Here is a 14349-nt window from a genome sequence, read left to right on the forward strand (position 1 = left end):
GCTAAAATCTCAACTTCGCCAATATTTTTTTTCTGGTGCACTAACTTGATTAACTTTGACCATGCAAACATTGTGAAAATATAATTGTCAAAATTGACTGATATCATTATTGATTACCCAAGTTGCATTAGAGATTTGAAGAAATTAGATAGAAACCAGTTACATTTCACTAGAAAATGGATGGGATATGATTTTTTTATTTTAAATTAAGAGCATAAATGGATGATATTAGTTAAAATTTGTTTGAATCGGGCTAAGCATTGAAAATTTATCCACTTTGGCTTACATTTCACCTTTTCTAATTTAAATAGGAAGAGGAGTCTTCACCACTTACTTGAATCCCACATTAAATCTATTAACCATACCACTCAAGATTTACCTCAAACTTGAGGATGACTCATTCAACTTTTCCACCCCTAGCTACACACATGGCGGCTTAGCATCTCTCACTTTCTCAATGGCCATAGAGAGAGAAGAAGGATTAATAGTGTCCCTAAATTCAATTTTATTGAATAATATTAATAACTACAATTTGTTATTTAATGAGCTACTAGATATAACCTATAAAATTATTATATTTTTCTATCATAAATAATTTGAAATTATTAATAGCAACAAAAAAATTGATACCATCGATATATGTTATTATTATCTGAAATTAGCATATTGAAACATCTTTTATAATGTCATGTATAATAATTTTGTTATTTTTCTATTTTTTAGAGTTTTTCCTATCGAGTTCAATTTCACTGATTCCAACAATTTGCTACCATCAATACTTTGATATTTTAATTAGCCAACTCAGATACTGATACCAATTTCAAGAATAATGTGTTAATCATATTTCCTATGGGCTTTGCAAAAGCTTAAGTTTTCTTGTGGACGCCAAGTGGTTATACTTATATCACCTTTAAGTTTTCTTTTCTTTTTTCCTTTTTCCTTTTTCCTTTTCAGTCTTTCTTTTCCATGGAAAAAATAGAATCTGGAAATTAAAAGATGAGTAAAAGGAGCAAGTTCTATCATCATTTCTAAAAAAATGAAAAGTACTTTTTACTCGAGGATGAACAATCATTATGTAGAAATGAGAACAAAAATTCTTTATTTTTGAAGATTTTGAGTGTACCTGCTTTTCTTCCCTTACCACACATTTCCACTTTTTTTGTTGGAGAAGAAAATTGGGAAAATTTTCCTTACAAACTTCTCAAAGTGTTCTTGTCATTAGCTTATTCAAGATTGGTGCTTGGAAGCATCTTATGAAGTCTTTTTTTGGCAAGTACTAGGTTCCAAAAATGAAGGCATATATAAGTGATCTTGATGATCTGAGGCAGGATTTATCTTATCAAGAGACTTGGGATGACATGATAGTCAATGTAAGTGTCAATTTGGTAGCTTTTGTGCTTATGGATCATCAATTTGGTAGCTTTTGTGCTTATGGATCATTACTGAAACATGATTGTATCTTCAGTTTGGTGATATATTATATTTTCTACCTTTTCTTTGTATCAACATATTTTTTTTTATAATCAAGTACCTTATACAAATGGCATTTGATTTAAGTGATTGTCAGTAGTCTCATATAACTTGTTACAACTTCTATTTTATTCTAATTCCATATTAATTCTTCAACTTTGGCTGAGAATTTCTTTTGTTTTTGCAGTTTTTAGCTGTATCTTTGGATGTTGTCCAAGACAATGAATGGATCATTTCTTTAGGAAATGCTTTTGCAAGACAGTATGCTCTTTATGATGATGATGATGAGCATTTGTCTCTCCTGCATAGGTACAAATCTAGAGGGTCTATCATTCTATAGTTCGGTTTTATTTATTATAAATTGCTGGGACTGTATGGATGTGAACATTGATGGGATGGACGTCATTCAAAATTGAGTATGTTCATGAGTACACACGGGGCTTCCACTCTTTTTAGATCTTATCTAATAAAAGTTTGTCTGATACTCAATACTTCAATTATTCCCTATTTGACAGATGTCTTGGAATGCTTCTTCAAAAAGTCGATGATAGGATATATGTTCGTGAAAAGATAGAGTGGATGTATGATCATGCAAACATCTCTATCCCTGTAAATAGACTTGGGCTTGCTAAAGGGATGGGGCTGGTATGCTGATTAAGAAAATTGTGCTATTCTTTTGATGTGAATTATTTGTCACAAAATTTTGCCTCTTGCAGATTGCTGCTTCTCATCTCGATACTGTTTTGGAAAAATTAAAGCGCATTTTAGACAATGTTGGATATAACAGATTTCAAAGGTACATGCATGGTGCTTTTGATGGTCACACATAAATAATTTAATCTATTTGCAAGTGGTGTTATACAAACCAAGTTTATCAAGACGAGGCACATATTGTAAATTGTTTCTGTAATTATTGGTATGTGTGTGTGTGTGTGTGTAATTATGCATGTATATATGTTAAAAATCCTCTCTTAAGATATGAAAATATGTTATCCTATTTAAAGAATAATTTGATTTACTGCACACTAATCATGTGATTCATAATTAGAGAATTCAGGTTCACATCACCGTTGATCAAACAACTGTAAAGATATTTTTTTTATTTCATTTAATTTAAAATTGTTATTATATTCAACAAACATCATCATCCCATTGTTTAGTCGTAATGGTATGGTGTCAACTGTCAACTACATAGGCTATCTCCCTCTATTGCACTCTACGGAAGACTTAAGACTATATCACTAGCCCTGAATCTTTTAAATTACTTTAATCAAGTTAACTAAAATATCTTTGTCATCCTGTATCCTCTACACCTTTGCCTCTAACTAAAATGATTCAACTTGTATAGCCATGGTTCTCATCTTTTAACAACTCCACACCTTTAATCCATTTTCTTTCATTTTATAATCTATTGAAGCTATATCTAATTTCTCTTGGATAATATTTTTTATTTTATCTTTTCTTGTAACTTCACATATCCATTATAATATTTTTCTTTTCTTTGCATTTATTACTTATTTCCTAACTGCTCAACATTCTAACCTATAAAACCCATCTTTTACCCTAATGGGCATTTTGAAAGGACTCAAAACTACCATTAAATAGTTATATATTATACATGTACCTTTAGACTAAATGACTTGGCATTGCCATATTCATGATTTTATTTGCCATCAATCCCCACCTGATATCAATATTATTAATCTCGTCATCCCAAACTCCTTATGTCTCTGCAATTGTTGTGATTATTACCCTTAAAATTTCACCGTCAAATTCTTATCACAATTTCTAAATCTTATATCATCGAGACATTTATCACCTAGGTGTTTATCCTATTCTATGCTATTTGCATGATGTTATCTACAATCTAGCTTATTAATGCATCACTATACTATGACAATGGTTGAGATAGAATAAGTTGTCTAAGGTTTTCATTTTGAGTCTGCGAATGCATGTAATTATACTTTTTAAAAAATAATGCAGTATAGTATTTTCACTTTCCTTCACTATGCCGTGTTTTATTGCCATGTCATTAGCAGAATTGGACGTCTCGCCTGATAAGTGTGAGACAACACTAACATTTTAAACAAGAGTGAGATGGATCTGGAATTTTGAACCATGGTTATTTGTTATTCTTCTAGGTTGTTTTTTAAGTATACTTGAATTAGAAACACTCAATCTATGCATAGTGTTCTTGCCTCAACATTTTGGCATATTAGTATGTTTTTGGAGCAAAATTCTTAATCTATTCAGGTACTGTCTGGTAGATATGATTTCAGTACTGTTTGGTTTTACAGTTCTACCTGCAATGTGGTTTAGAATTTTACCTGCTATATTAATACCGTCTTGGTTCCAACCCAACTGGTGTCAGTGCCTAAAATAGTGAAAACCATGATTCTAAGAAGTATTGTTTTTTAACTCTTAAATATATATTTCCCCTTTTTTGTTTAACATCAACATCAACAAGACACAGATAAAGGTTCACATTGTATTATTTATTTATTTCGTTAAGTTTTCTAATAATTATTCTATGGAAATCCTAGCAATCATCTCATTTCTCTAAAATTTATTCTAGGTTTTTGTCCTACTTTTCTGGTAGAGTTTTGGAGGATGCAGATGATACATATGCAGCTTTAGCACTAATGTATGGATATGCTGCTAGATATGCTCCTTCAACAGTCATTGAAGCTAGAATAAATGCACTAGTGGTATGATCCCTGTTCTGATCCCCTCTTACTTTTTTAAAAACTCATCATGATGTTACGATATAGTATACTTGGGAATGTGGCCTCTCACCTGATTGAAACATGTTTGTCTTTTGTGCTGAAGGTTTAACTTTTATAAGTTTGAGCCTCAGACTATTATTACTTCCAGCGCTTTTTTGTCCTGCCAATGTAATTCAACTACCAACTAATGACAAAGACTTCAATAAATTCATTTAACATACACTCTAAAAATTATGCACTGATAACAAGCAATAATTTTCTTTATTCAATTGATTTTGTCCAGCTAAGAGAAAATTAACATGCATATAGTTAAGGATTGAAATCTCGAGCCGTTTCACTTGATACTGGTGAAAATTTTCGTTCCGCCAACGGACCGGCACCGACACTAGCGTTCCGGCTGGTATATTGTTTGGAGGCATCGCTCGGGTCCGGTAATGCCTCTAGAGGCGTCGCGCGGGCCGTGCGTGCCTAGTCGCGGTTGCGGAATTGATTTTTTTTTTTTAAACTTAGGTTTTAATAATCAACTTCTAATTATAATTGGGATAATTTAAATAGGTTTAATTAAAGTCTCATAAAATTATCCTATTATTTTTTAAAAAATATTTTATTTTTTAGTTTTAAATATTTAGATTAAAATTTTTATTTTTAGTTAATATATTTTATATTTTAAAAATATCAAAATTATATCGGCATGATACAATACGGTACTGAAACTGTATCGTTCCGATCCAGGATCGAAACTTCAGCATGGCTCGATATTTTAAACCTTGCATAGTAACTATAAGCTGTATGATGGTCTAAAAGGATGGATCAACCTTGTTTTGCACTATCAGTCAATTAATTCTGCCTAATTTTGGAACAAGTCATTTTAGTCAAAATTGGAGAAAGTGTTCCTAGCCGTTTCCTTCCCTTCGTTTCCTTGGGTGGAAATGCTAAGGAATTGAAGAGAAAGGGTGGTTAGGGAACTCTGTCCCTAGGGTTGTTTCCTTCTCAAGGTGCTTTTGGCCAAGGAAACATGCCTTTAACTAGGTGGAAGTTGGAAAACTACAATCAATCAACACCTTGATTATGGAGGTTTAATATTTTCTCAGGTGATATACATCATGCAAGATGCTGCTGCATTATATTGGATAGTTATTCCCAGAATGTGATTTTCAATTGGCTGTTTGCTAGGTCATCCACTTTTTTTTCCTGCATTGGGCATAATACTAAAAAGTTTTCCAGCTTAATTTTGTTTCTTGTTTTAGTTCACTTCTAATGTGAAATGAGTTGTTGGTGGTCTTTACAAGACATTGATGAAGTGGTTTTATCAGTTATCTGATAAGTCACTTCTTTTATTTGTTTGACTAATAGATAACTATTTTTTGTTTTTTGTTACAGGGAACCAATATGCTTTCACGTCTTCTTCATGTCCAACATCCTACTGCAAAGCAGGCTGTTATAACTGCAATTGACCTATTAGGTGATCATGGATTTGACATAGAATTTCCACTTGTCCATCTTTTATGTCTGAAATACGCAAGTAGTGTACCTTTTAAACCAATATCCTCATGTTCGGCATCCTCATGCAAAGCAAGAGTGTAATTGCAATTGTCCTATTTGTGATCTTGAATTTGAAATAGAATTTTTACTTGTTCTCCAATTTCCTTGCATGTCTGAAATACACAAGTAGTGTATTTTCATCAGTTACTGAAAGTTTGCTATTTTGCTTGAGATATGAGCTCAACTATGACTCTAAATTGTCTTCTTTCTTTTTAAGCGTTTTTTTTTCTGAATCTTTATATTGGGACGTTGCATACCTTTTTTTTATTATTATTGTTTTCATATTTCAATACTATAATGCTACATGATTTCTAAAATAGTTATGTGGTAATTACTATTTTATTCCCTATGATTTTTTTGTGGAATAAGTACTCTTAGGTTTGGTTACCTAAATGAATTTGAAATACCAAGTACCATAGAATTATTGTTCCGCTAATCGTCTTTCTAGCTATTCCTTGTTATATTCCAAGGGGTATCTATTCTGTTGCATTCTCTGACGAACTATTCAGTTCTCCAAGAAAAGAGGCAGAGGGATCCTCTTCTATTTCTTGGGGTAGTAGGCAGAGGTCAAAACTTATGGCTCCTTGGCACTTTTTTTTTTACGTGTAGCTGTGAGGACAGGTAGATATACTTTGTTGGAGAAGATGGTTTCATGAGGGAAGGAAGGACCTGGGTCACAGTAAGAACACATATGGTCTTGGCAGAAGGGTGGTTGATAGCATAGTTGGGCAGCAAAAATCCTATGAAAGAAAGGGCTTGTAGTGGGGGAAGAGTATTTGGCAACAAGGAATATAGGAGACATTGAAAAAGGGTGCTGTATAAGGAAATTATAGCCTATGTATTTATATGTTGTAGCCTATATGTCTAACTAATTAATAAAAAATTTGCAAGAAAGTGAGTGCTTTATTCATATTATTTCTAAGAGCATGATGTTGGTGCAATTGTGCCTCAAGTGGTCAACATCAGCCGAGATGTATCACAAAGGGTTTGAGTTAGGGTTGCATACAATGGAATGAAAGTGCTTGAAGCGGTGAGGCATTTGGCCAAGTGTAGGAAGGCCTAGAGGTGCCTGAAGGTGTCGCCTTTGGACATGTGGAAGATATGGAAGCATGACTTTTAGGTAGGAAGTCCTAAGGACATGAGGTCTTGGGCAAGCTAGCGAAGTCCTTCAGGCAATGATCTTAGAATTATGTTAAATTGCAATCTTGGGGTTCACGTGATTTAGGCAACATTATCCAAGAATGACGTGAGTAAATTTGACTTGTAAATAGCCTTCAGCCTAGGAGCATGAGTTTCTTGTTGTAGTCGGTGTCCAAGCTCGATCCCAAAACTTTACATAGGCTTATGGAGGTGTAAGTGAGCAAAATTAGAATCTTCAAGCAGATTGAGTCCACTAGTGTTGAGTCAACTGCTGAGTTGACTACAAACTATTTGCTCGCGAACATAATGCGCTCTATTGTACTTGAATTGACTGAATAAAGAGTCCAATTGACTAAAGAAAATTTGAGTCAATTGAAACTTTAGTTAGTTGATTAAATTGTCAATAAGAGATGCATGACTTTTATTTGAATTTGAGTCAATCGAAGAAGATTTCAACTGTCTAGACAAGTTCAAAAAGTATTGTTGGCTAGCTGTAGAGGCCTCCTTATATAAACAATGACTGTGTTTCTTCTTAGAACAATGCATGAAAAATCATATTTGATTTCTAGCTTTGTATGGTCAAGATAAATGCAACTTAATGCTATCAAAAGGCTTCTTCTACAAGGTTTTTGTAAGGGAGGTTTCTCCACTTTATCCAAGGAGATTTTCAGTGGGATTGCCTCGTGATCAACTTAACGTGTCGATAGATTGTAAGTAGGATTAGGGTTCTGTAAATGCAAGAGAAGGCAAAAATTATTTGTAGGTTAAGGCGCTATTCAACCCCCTTAGCTTTCTGGTCTCATCGATCTGCACCTACACATGATCCATATTTGCCGTCTGAACAAAGAAAACAAGTGATTGGGACATTCATGTTTTTTTTGTTCGCAATGATAGTCTGACCTAAATAATGGAAAACACATCTAAGTCGCTATTAATTTCCATTGCACAATACTCATAGGATTTTGGATAATAAGTATGGCCAGAAGGAAAAAACAAAACAATGGTTTGATTCTTTCAAATATACTAATTGGAACTTGTGGTCAGTTTTAAACCTCAAGTTTGGAATGCTCAACCAAGTGCTTGTTTAATCATTATCATTCATTCCTAGGCCTAAATTTGAAATTTCCATTGCTATAGCTGGAAAACCATATTAAGCAGTTAGGCGTATAATGTCTTAATAGGGATCTTGATACTCTTGAACAGGTCAAATATCTATGTATAAGAGAAAGATGAGTCTAACGAAATTCTTTAGTCTTTATCTAGCAAAAATCGATTCCATTGATGTAAATGCCAGAATTTAGTGGTGTGAGATCTTGAATGTTCTCTTTTATGTTTTTGTGAACACTTGAAGCATTGGCCATTTGGTAAAGCTGATTTTCCATCTCTAGCGCTTAAAGGAAGGTTGCATTGAAAAGCAACCAATAGGCTCATTTGAAGGAAGAATAGCTATATGTGATAACAGTGAGCTAAGAGACCCTAGTGTTTCATGTTCTTATGTAGTCTTCTGAAAACCAGGATTTGTCAGCACCAGAGTGAATTTTGCTAAAATGTATTCTTGATTTGTTTGGGTTGGGTTATGCCCCTCCAGTTTGACTGATTAGCCAACTAAAAAATTTGCCTTTTTTGTCTTCTTATTTATATGCTAAGTCTAACTAATACACATGCCAATAATCAGTTTGCCAGTTGAAAACATTTCCAATACATGCTTCACTTAATTCTTAACAACAAAAAGGTTATCTGGCTTGCCCTAGATTAATTTGTGCGAACATTTTCTATTTTTTTTCTTGTGCTGAAACACTGCTGCCAAATATTTCTTCTTTTCTTTTGCGATTTTATTTTTTGCTTTCTCTTTGGAGGAGAGGTTCATATTATTAGTTTGGACATGTTCAAGCCTCTTCTTCCTGTTAACAGATAAATTTTAATGTGCATTCTAAAATGTTGTATAACTTTATCACTTCCTGTGAAGGTCGTGCTGTCATCAATGCTGCTGAAATGGGCATCTCATTCCCTTTAAAACGAAGAGATCAAATGCTTGATTATGTCCTGACATTGATGGGAAGAGATGAGAATGAGGAGTTGGTTGATTCAAGTGCTGAGCATCTGCATACTCAGGTGATTTATGTTTTTTCCTCGTCAGACTGGAGTTTCCATTATTGGGGATGATAAAGATGTCTTTGCTCTTGTTCATGTGGAGATCAATATTTTGCAGACTCTTGCTTTGAGTGCATGTAAAACTTTGGTTTTAGTCGAACCAAGATTACCTGTTGAAGCTAGAAACCACGTTCTGAAGGTAGCATGCTTAAGAGGTTTTATATGTTCACCAGTCCTTTGGCCTTGTCCTTATTTTAGTTTTTTATTACAGGCGACTTTAGGTTTCTTTGCTTTACCAAGTGATCCTTCGGATATTATCGGTCCACTCGTAGACAATTTAATTTCTTTATTATGTGCTATTCTTTCAACCAGGTGACAACCTTATCACTTGAAAGTGCTGCTATCTTTTTCATGCAATTGATAAGTGTTTAATATTCCGCTTTTAGTAGCTGTTTTTTTTCTCTTTATCTTCTCTAATGCTTGCACCTTTTCCCACATGAAGAGCAGGTAGTCCAAAGTCTAGCTTTGACTCTCAATGGATTTGTTATTATGGAGTACTGTAAGTGACCATATTTATGGAGAACTGTAAGCGACCATATTTTCCTGCTAGATACCAATAGGTTACGTACTGCTAGTTTACTTTCAACTAACCAACTGCTAGCCTTAGACTAGGAAACTACTACAATTTGAGTTTCTTGTGGAGAACAAAGAAGCTATACAAAATCATGGATTTGCATTGTGTACTTGGTGGAAACATTCATCAATGAACAAAGAAGTACAAAATCCAACAGTGCTTACACAAACAAAGCTATTTTTATCTTGTTATTACAATTTTCATGGATAAAAAATGAAACATATTTGGATGATATTATCCCAGCAAGGTTCCAAGAAAAAAACGTAAATTTACTGCTAGATTTGGCATAGTTGATTTTGACTTAATAGGTGTCCAAAAAATTGTCGTGTGGTCAACATGGGTGTCACGTTATGCCTATAACCATGGAAACCCACTTTGGTAGGATACTTTAACAGTATCAAAGCAGGTCTATTTTGCTCGAATTTGTTCAAGGTTTCCCCAGATTTTAGTTGAATGACTTGTTCTGGTTGCATCTTAGATGATAGATCTGAATTTTTCTTGTTTGGTGTTTACATGTGAAGTTGCAATGCAGTTTGATGTTTTAATGAATGGTTTGTTATTACAACTGACTTTAATGTGTCAATTTTTTCGGTTCCTCTGAGCGTAGAAAGGGTTGGGATTGCAATTGAGTTGAAGTTTTTGTTTCTAATTGAATCTTTTATCATGTCAATACATGGAACATAGATAGTGTGCAACTTGCTATTTTTATTTTGATAAAACAGGAGGCAACATATTTTTAAAAAAATTAGAGAGATGAAATTGATTCAAAAAAATAAGAGAGAGAGGGATGATTTTGGAAGTGTTTTTTTCTAGATGTCAATGATGAAGCAATAGAGAAAAGCATTCAAACAAAAATGATGAGAGATCTAAAGCATTTATTTTTCACAATTCTTAAGACGAGCTAGTTTCTTTCTCATCTGGTTTCTGTGTTAATGATTTAACATGGGATTAGTGTAAATTAGAGTTTCCAACATTTACTCTCTTTTGGAGTAAAATGATTCACAATTAAGTCTCCTACCAAAATTTCTCCTGTCTCATATATCTGTGATTAGAACCTTAATTTTACTTATTCATGCAAAACTTTTCTTTGTCGGTTGTAACCTCAAAAAGATAGATTAGTAATCTCTTTCTTTCTATTCTCCTCTCTCTAAGTAGATGTCAGAACTCAGAACTCCAATTGCTCTCTTTCTGATATCCTCGTCTCTCAAAGTAGTATCAGCCTTAACTCGGTCTCTCGTTTGATATCAACTCTTTGCTTCAAAAAGTTGCTTTCGGAATCCAATCTATTTATTTAATTGGCAACCTTTTGCAAAATATGTAGCTGCCTTCTGTTTTGTATGGGGGGAGAAGAGGGGGTATCAAAGAAGATAATATCATGCCCTTTAAAGACCATCACCTCTTACCTTTTGAATACGTCATTTAAAAATTGTAGTTTAATCAAATAACAGACCAATATAATGGCTCCTGTTTTGACTCTTAAAAGACCAATATAAATAAGTCTTCATGATGTTGTGTTATTATTGCATTTTTTTTGTTATATCTTAGTTTATCTATAAGTTCCAGATTCAGAGTATTTAGAAAAAAAAATATTAGATATGATCTAGTTTAAGGCATATTTATTGTTCAATAGTTTTTTTGAACTTCTTGCCAAATAATGTATTATGGGATTTTCTTTTATATATATATATATATATATATATATATATATATATATATATATATATTAATCACTGTTTGAGATATCATAAAATTCATGCTTGATCAGTGGTGAAGATGGCCGGAGTCGAGCCGATCAGTTGCTGCATATTCTTAGACAGGTAGATTCATTTGTTTCATCTTCTGTGGAGCACCAAAGAAGAAGAGGTTGTGCTGCTGTGTATGAACTACTTCTAAAATTCCGAAACATGTTTTCCGGAGGAGTTTGTGGTCTAGGCTGCCATTCAAGTTGTCCTCACAGTAAACAGATAGACAGACCAGCACAGAGAAAATTTTCCAATTTACCATGTAACATCGATTGACTTCATAGATTTTGTATGTCTTTCTTTTATTCAAGCTCTTTTTATGCTTTCAGCTGCATTCGTATTGCCTAATCGGGACTATCTGAGCCTGGGCGAAAGAGTGATAACGTATCTTCCACGGTGTGCGGATACAAGCTCTGAAGTTCGTAAATTAGCAGCTCAGGTACGAACATATATTTGAGTTATAAAAATTATATTCTTGCTTTGGACCACTAAGTCAATTTTATTACTTTTATAGATTCTTGGTCTATTCTTCAGCATTGCATTATCACTTCCGAAACTGGTGGCATCTGTTAATTATACTGATATTGAAGTTTCATACAGTGCCTTGTCCTCTCTTGAAGATGTCATTTCCATTTTAAGAAGGGTAGGAATCTTATACTGTTTAATATATTAGTCTGTTCAGGTAATATTCAACTGGCAATCATATTCTCATTTGCCTTTGCAGGATGCATCTATAGATCAGTCTGAAACTTTTAATAGGGTTATTTCATCTGTTTGTGCTCTGCTAATGAGAGATGAGGTTACCTAATTGACTTTTTTGTTGATCAGACATTCTAGTGTCTTATTCCTCTATTTGATTTTGCACTGATACTTTGAACAGCTAGTTATCTCGTTGCATACATGCACCTCGGCTATATGTGACAAGATCAAGCAAGCAGCAGATGGTGCTATTCAGGCTGTCACTGAGTTCATCAATAAGCGAGGCAATGAATTACATGAACTGGATATTTCAAGGTTTGTGTTTGTCTTATCTATCAGTTTGCATCTCAAATGTTGTACTACACATCGTAATCTAATTGTGCTTATCATTTTAGGACAACCCAATCTTTGCTTTCAGCAACTGTCACTATTAGTGATAAACATACTCGTCAGGAAGTGCTGAATGCTGTATCCTTATTAGATAGTGTACATTTACTTGGCTAGAAGATGTTCTTTCTGTATTTACATTTACTAGGCTAGAAGATGTTCTTTCTGTATTTACATTTACTAGGCTAGAAGATGTTCTTTCTGTATTTATCAGGCATTTATTTTTCATGACTCCACAAGATATCATGCTTAGCGGAGAGTACTAACACAATCACTGTCTTCAATGAAATCTTGGTTGCTGCTGGAAGGGATATAGCTACTAAGGATGTATCCAGGATTCGTGGGGGATGGCCGATGCAGGATGCATTTGTTGTGAGTATCTTGACTTGCAATTGCTTTTTACGTAGGAATGCATATGATGAGTGGATTCAGACCCCATATTACTCACTTCAAACACATCTCTCTCTCTTGCATGCGCCTGCTAGATGATTTGGAGATACATAATTGCATTTGTCTGGAGAAGATTATTTTAATTATTTTTTATCTCAAAATATTTCCATCTGTATGTTTAATGGAAGACTTAGTTCAAGGCATATGACTACCTATACTATGGTTGAGATACCAAACTGAGAGGAAATTCTATAGTTATAATAAGATTAGATAAAATGTTAAATCAGCCCTTGTAGGAAAAATTAAATTAGAATTAATAAACATGATGATGGATGACTAAAATATTGGATCTAATTTGATAAACATTCTGGCTCAAGATAAATTTCAATTTAATTTCAGTTGCGATACTGCACCTTAGTTCTTACTGGAGTCGTTTGAAGCTAAAACTTGAGCCTCCATAACTTTAGTTTTCTGATCGAACCTTATCTACAGATTTTTCTCTTTTTTACTTATTTTTGGTTTCTATGTTATCTTTCTCTTGATAGGCATTCTCCCAGCATCCAGTTCTTTCATATTCATTTCTGGAGTATGTTGTTTCTGTTCTTGATACACCTCTTCCTAAGATTGATATGGATAAAGGAGAGAATTCTAATCACTCTATTGAAGCTCAAAATGAGAACCAGTTTCAGCAAGCAGCGATCCTTGCTATCACTGCATTTTTCAGGTGTGTTATTTACAATGTAATTTTTTTGGCATACCTCTATTCCTGCAATACCATTTCTTTTGCTTCCAAATATATTTTGGTATTTGAAAATGTATGACAGAGGAGGTGGTAAAATTGGAAAAAAGGCTGTTGAGCAAAGTTATTCTACTGTCTTCTCTGTGCTTACGCTCCAGCTTGGAAGTTGCCATGGGCTTGCTGGTCTTGGCCAACTTGAACCGTTGCGGTAAAACAAGTTTGTTTTTCTACACGCTCATTTTACTTGATATATGTTTAATTGATCAAGGCGCTGACCCTTGATATTGTTTATATTATTTTGGAGATTGTTGTTATTAGCATTTCAGTCATTCTGTGAATGTGTTGGAGACATTGAGATGGGCAAGGTATAATTCCTATTATATGCCATCTATAACTCCAATCCTTGTGAAGAATTTAAGGAAAACTATCTTTTTTCATCTGTAGATATTGACTAGAGATGGTGAACACAGAGACAAAGAGAAGTTGATTGATTTGATTCAGGAGGTTGCTTCCTGTACCTCCATGAAAAGGCCTAAAGAGGTAGTCTGTCAAAAATATTTGAAAATTTTTCATGTATTTGTTCTCAAACATCATCACGTTCTAGTAAGAGTAGAACTATGTTTCTGAAACACTTCCGGACATGTGTTTGTTTTCTTATGTAATATTATATTCATCCATCGTATTTACTGTAGAAAATCTGGTTCAACAAAAGAATTGACTGCTAAATACTTTCTAAGATTTAATATAATACCCGCAACTGTTTTTGATCTTATGTTGTCCAGTACATTA

The 14349-nt window shown here is 33.7% G+C and overlaps 1 protein-coding gene across 3 annotated transcripts in view; it reads left to right on the plus strand.

Annotated features, from left to right (window-relative positions):
• LOC141820474 (protein SHOOT GRAVITROPISM 6-like) overlaps positions 1-14349 on the plus strand; it is a 38651-nt gene that overhangs the window by 14412 nt on the left and 9890 nt on the right. For 2 of the 3 annotated variants that reach the window (XM_074707803.1, XM_074707813.1), the window contains exons 22-41: positions 1281-1370; positions 1658-1779; positions 1986-2115; positions 2187-2266; positions 4046-4178; positions 5577-5658; positions 8845-8990; positions 9088-9168; positions 9241-9341; positions 11369-11607; positions 11675-11784; positions 11860-11988; positions 12070-12144; positions 12226-12359; positions 12440-12512; positions 12672-12803; positions 13367-13545; positions 13646-13768; positions 13865-13925; positions 14005-14100. In XM_074707803.1, coding sequence (XP_074563904.1) covers positions 1281-1370; positions 1658-1779; positions 1986-2115; positions 2187-2266; positions 4046-4178; positions 5577-5658; positions 8845-8990; positions 9088-9168; positions 9241-9341; positions 11369-11607; positions 11675-11784; positions 11860-11988; positions 12070-12144; positions 12226-12359; positions 12440-12512; positions 12672-12803; positions 13367-13545; positions 13646-13768; positions 13865-13925; positions 14005-14100 — 2316 coding nt within the window. The remainder of the gene's footprint in view (positions 1-1280; positions 1371-1657; positions 1780-1985; positions 2116-2186; positions 2267-4045; positions 4179-5576; positions 5659-8844; positions 8991-9087; positions 9169-9240; positions 9342-11368; positions 11608-11674; positions 11785-11859; positions 11989-12069; positions 12145-12225; positions 12360-12439; positions 12513-12671; positions 12804-13366; positions 13546-13645; positions 13769-13864; positions 13926-14004; positions 14101-14349) is intronic. The other variant, XM_074707811.1, reaches the window with a different exon arrangement.

Source organism: Curcuma longa, chromosome 2, assembly GCF_044706935.1.
Source record: "Curcuma longa cultivar G26 ecotype Majalengka, Jawa Barat chromosome 2, ITB_CL_G26_1.1, whole genome shotgun sequence".
Taxonomy (NCBI): Eukaryota; Viridiplantae; Streptophyta; class Magnoliopsida; order Zingiberales; family Zingiberaceae; genus Curcuma; species Curcuma longa.